The 5,000-nt window shown below is 45.7% G+C and overlaps 1 protein-coding gene across 1 annotated transcript in view; it reads left to right on the forward strand.

The window, feature by feature from the left end:
- LOC104956931 (E3 ubiquitin-protein ligase HUWE1-like) overlaps positions 1-5,000 on the forward strand; it is a 26,347-nt gene that overhangs the window by 7,914 nt on the left and 13,433 nt on the right. Inside the window, exons 10-17 of the mRNA XM_010784511.1 lie at positions 2,275-2,826; positions 2,928-3,123; positions 3,269-3,436; positions 3,552-3,718; positions 3,803-3,869; positions 4,218-4,441; positions 4,532-4,743; positions 4,862-5,000. The exon at positions 4,862-5,000 is cut by the window's right edge and continues 44 nt beyond it. Of these exons, the coding sequence (XP_010782813.1) occupies positions 2,275-2,826; positions 2,928-3,123; positions 3,269-3,436; positions 3,552-3,718; positions 3,803-3,869; positions 4,218-4,441; positions 4,532-4,743; positions 4,862-5,000 (1,725 nt within the window). The remainder of the gene's footprint in view (positions 1-2,274; positions 2,827-2,927; positions 3,124-3,268; positions 3,437-3,551; positions 3,719-3,802; positions 3,870-4,217; positions 4,442-4,531; positions 4,744-4,861) is intronic.

Raw genomic sequence — 5,000 nt, forward strand, 5'->3', positions numbered from 1 at the left:
GAGCATGTTGGACCTTCCTAGGCGGGAGGAGATATGGCCGCATTTTACAATAAACTTCCGCTGGGTCGCTTAAAAACAAATATTGCAAATCGAATCGCAATATTTGTCAGAAAGATCGCAATTAGATTTTTTCCCAAAATCGTGCAGCCCAACCCTGTTGAAATGCTAGTTATGGTTTATTAGCAAAAGGTATGACCTTCACACAAAAGCTTACTTTGGAAAATTCACTAGGTCAGAATGAATGAAACCAAAAAACAATTTACATTAGTTTAGTACAAAGAAAACGGTAATACTAGAGCTGTACTTGTAAATATCAAATGTATATCTTATTTTTAAACATGTTGATATTGTATATAAATTAGTAGTAGGACAAAAATAATACTAGCATTTTTATTTTCCATTGATGAGAGGATTTGCCATGAATGATTGTAACACAGCCTCTCCTTTTATTAAGGCTGCATTCACCTGCATCCGCAGTCTGTGGAACAGGAAGCCGCTGAAGGTGTATGGAGGCAGGATGGCTGAATCCATGCTGGCCATCCTCTGCCACATCCTGAGAGGGGAGCCTGTTATTCAGGAGCGTCTGTCCAAGGAGACGGTGCGCCCGGAGGAGGAGGCGGCAGCGGCGGTGGCTGCTGCTGCTGCTGCGGCTGTGGCTGCTGTGCCCTCCACTGTTTCCCTGGCACCGAGCGGGGGGGCCCCTGGAGCATCTACAACAGCTGGAGAGGCACCGGCCGCCGTGGCTGCAACAGTACCTGCGGTGCCGGCAGGAGGATCAGCTGATGATTCAACCAATTCTACCCCCCGCCGTGATCCCCAGGTTAACCAGGCCCAGCTCACACAGGTATGTGGGAAAGTTCGCTGACACTCAAACTCTTTCAGAAAGTGGGTTTTCTGATGTCTGTGGTTTCTTTTTGTTACTCCTAATATATTGTACGATTTGTACACACATTGCCGTAACGCATTCCTGCTCTCTTTTGAAATTGGAATTGTGTACACCTTCAGCTTGCTGTAACACCACAGCAGGCTGTTAAGACATCGCCGGTTACCTATATAATATTATTTTGGCATTGTCCGGTTAGCCAGACACTAGTAAGGAAGTGCTGTGTCTCCCACCTTATTCCCCATATTTTGCATGCACTGAATCCTGGGCAATAATTAGTCTTATAACAGGAGATGTGGAGTGAGACAGAGAGGCTCGCCAGCTGCATCTCCAGCAGGTATAAGAGCCATCAGGGAGAGTGGGAGAAAGTTAGAGGAAAGATTAAAGAGCATCTTGCAGGTGTTTATTTTTTCTACATTTATGCTTAAACTTGCTTGAAAATTACAATTAAAAAAAGTGAATGTAGGATTTGATATGTTTTTATAAGGGCAGGAATTCAGAGGGAAAGGAGCAATTTTGAGCTCTGCTCTTAAAAACTTTTTTTAAGAGCAGAACGCGTCATATTACATCACAAAGGATAAACAAACATCTCCGCTCTCTGACCGCGGGTATAGTTAGTAGTTGCGTTGAGTTGAGAGGTTGTGTTTTAGTGAGCTGGTATTTTTCGGTAGTTTTACATTGTATTTCACCATTTGTAATCATGGTGCAGTATTGTGTTTGTGCAGGTTGCACAAATACCAGCCTGTCAGGACATCGAGTCCACAGTAAAAAGGACCGGAGCTAGCGTTCGTTCCTGGGTGCGTTTTGCATCCACCTCCCTGCAGCACATACTCTCCACAGCTTTATCAGGAAACCGTATTACTTCTCTCTTCCCCCCCCNACCGTGGTAGGCCAGTTTCTTATCGCATATTTGGCACACTGCCTTCTTCTTACCGTCGTCCAATTTAAAATGGTCCCACACAGCTGAAGTCTTCTGCATTTTGTGGGTGAAACGAGGTGAAGCGAGGTGAAGCGTGCCATAGCGTGCCATTTGCGTTCGTGACTGTGAGTGAACGCGATGTCAGGAGCACAGGCTGAGATTGTATATATTTCTGCATTTTAACAGTGCAATTCAAAAGTATAAATATAGTATAAGAATATTGCAATTCGCCTTTATTAATAGCATACATTTAGAAAAAAATATATATATATTTTTTTGAAAAAAAAACGAGTATCCTAATATTGAAATTGAAACCCGAATAGTTGGCCAACGAACTAATATTCGAATATTCGGGTACAGCCCTAGAGAATACCCGCACACTACATCCATGCTGTATACATGTTATGGTTAGTTGTGTTGGTAGAGTTAGCTTGGTTCCCTTTTTATGATTTATTATCTTTCTTTGGGGCAGGTAAACGAAGAGACTGGTAACAGGAGGCCGGTGATGTTGACGGTCCAGAGAGTGCCTCGTCTGCCCAAGCCCGCCAAGGCTGGTAGCATTACTGACTCAGAGAGAGAAGAAGGAGAAAAAAGCAAAGTAGAGGAAACCCAGACTGACCTGGACTCCGGAGTAGCAGTGGAGATGAGCGTTCCTAAGGATGAGTCCAGCCAGCTGAAGGAGACCCCAACCGGCCCCTCACCTTCCCTGGAGACTGAGAACTCTCCGAGCGCTGATATTGTCGTACAAGGCCTGACCGAGGACATGACCACCGTTCTTATTCGTGCCTGCGTCAGTATGATTAGCGTTCCTGTGGACCCAGACACCCTACACGCCACACTGCGTCTTTGTTTGCGTCTTACACGCAATCACCAGTACGCTATGATGTTTGCTGAGCTGAAGAGCACCCGGATGATTCTGGGGCTGACGCAGAGCTCCGGCTTCAATGGCTTCACCCCGCTCGTTACCCTGCTGTTCAGGCACATCATAGAAGATCCCGCAACTCTGAGGCACACCATGGAGAAGGTTAGTCTCTTTAAGTCTCTTATCGTTTTTAGATGGATCTCACACTAAGTATATAGTCTTAAGATATCTTTTTAAAAATTCTTAACAAGCTTTTGTATCAGGTTGTGAGGTCCGCCGTGACCAGCGGAGCAGGAAGTACCACCTCAGGAGTCGTGTCCGGAAGCCTTGGTTCCAGAGAAATCAATTATATCCTTCGCGTCCTGGGCCCCGCTGCCTGCCGCAACCCAGAATGCTTCGCTGAAACTGCCAGCAACTGTGTGCGCATCGCTCTGCCTGCACCACGGGGAGCCGGCACAGGTGAGTGTGCAAGTTTTTCTTACAAGGTGCAGTGACTTTAGATTAGAGTTGACCTTACGTGTACTCTAGATTGGATTGATAGATTTATTTAGTTTTCCAGTTGTTTTTAATGTAAGATAAGCTCATCAAATCTTCTTTTCGACAGCCTCTGATGACGAGTTTGAGAACCTTCGAATTAAGGGACCTAATGCTGTGCAGCTGGTGAAGACCACTCCTCTAAAACTGTCCCCCCTACCCACTATTCCTGAGACTATCAAGGAGGTCATCTATGACATGCTCAATGCTCTGGCTGCCTACCATGCTCCTGAAGAACGTAAGACATGTTAACAAGATCCTTCCAGCTGTCTCTTTGAAGGGCATATATGTCATTTGAAATGGAACTAGTCATTTGAACACTTTGGCTAATTGTGTGTGTGTGTTTGGCACAGCCGAGCGTCCAGAGGAGCGTGCTGCAGCAGCAGCAGCAGCAGCAGCGGTGCCTGGTGGAGCAGACCTGTGCCAGATACTGCAGGATGTTGGTGATGACGTCTACCAGCAGTACAGGCTCACCCGGCAGGGCAGCGACTTTGACTCTCAGTCTGCATTCCATATCAATGTGAGTGTAAATGACCAGTTGACCTGTATTGAAACATAAAATGGGTAGTTTCCTCAGTTAATACAGTGCGTCTCTTTTTCACAGGCTCAGGTGTTTTCTGCTGATGGAGCCGTGGCTGAGTCTTCCCAGTCTGGCACACCACAAGGAGAAGGTGAGTCTTAATGTTGTGTTTTTTAAAGAACATTTTTGAAAAGTAACTGCACATAGAAGAACTTATCAGGCTTCTTATTGTGTAGTTTATGGCAAAGTTCTGTAAGAGGGCAGCAGAGAGTCATTCAGTCTGTACTGTAATTTTTATCACAACGCAACAGTTTGGTTGCACCACTAATTAAATTAAAGGATGACTTGAAAGCATAATTAAAATCATACTGGAAAGCATTGCTTTTGATTGTTCATGGTTATTTGCCAAGTTTAAAATCGACTTCAAATGCTCCATTTTAGATTATTACTGTATATGATCTGTGTATCCATAATAATTGTGTTATGCTAACATCCTCAGCTTCCACGCCAGAAGAGATGCGGGAGGAGAAGAAAGAACAGGAGGGAGAGAAGAGTACCAGCTCAGAGGAGGGTAAAGCAGCCAAGGTAAAGGCTAGCAAGCCCCTAATGCCAACCTCCACCATCCTAAGACTGCTGGCTGAGCTGGTGCGCTCCTACGTGGGCATCGCCACTCTCATCGCCTCCTACTGCTACACCGCTGGACAGTCTGAACTTATTAAAGAGGTAGGCGTTAACAGAAACAGCCTCTGTATTTCAATGCCTCATCATTATTTTTTCTTAACCTCTTGTTTGTGCTTCCCTGGGTCCCAACAGGACTGCAGTGTTCTAGCTTTTGTGCTCGACCACCTACTGCCCCATACCCAGAATTCAGAAGACAAAGACACCCCCGCCCTGGCTCGTCTCTTCCTGGCCAGCCTGGCAGCTGCCGGCACGGGCACTGATGCCCAGGTTGCGCTTGTCAATGAGGTGAAGGCTGCCCTCAGTCGTGCCCTAGCAATGGCAGAGGGTACCGAAAAACATGCCAGGTAAGAAGCACCAAACAAATAAACCAACTTTGTATTCATTAAGTATTATTATTATTATTATTAGCTGATGAAACCAGTACTCCTATTCTCACTCTTTGTCGTAACTCACTTTTCCCAGGCTTCAGGCAGTAATGTGCATCATCAGCACCATCATGGAGTCCTGTCCCTCCACGTCCAGCTTCTACAGCACAGCAGCGGCCAAAACACAACACAATGGCATGAATAACATCATAAGGCTGTTTCTGAAGAAAGGACTG

The sequence above is a fragment of the Notothenia coriiceps genome, unplaced genomic scaffold, assembly GCF_000735185.1.
Source record: "Notothenia coriiceps isolate Sejong01 unplaced genomic scaffold, NC01 NC01_scaffold00026421, whole genome shotgun sequence".
Classification (NCBI taxonomy): Eukaryota; Metazoa; Chordata; class Actinopteri; order Perciformes; family Nototheniidae; genus Notothenia; species Notothenia coriiceps.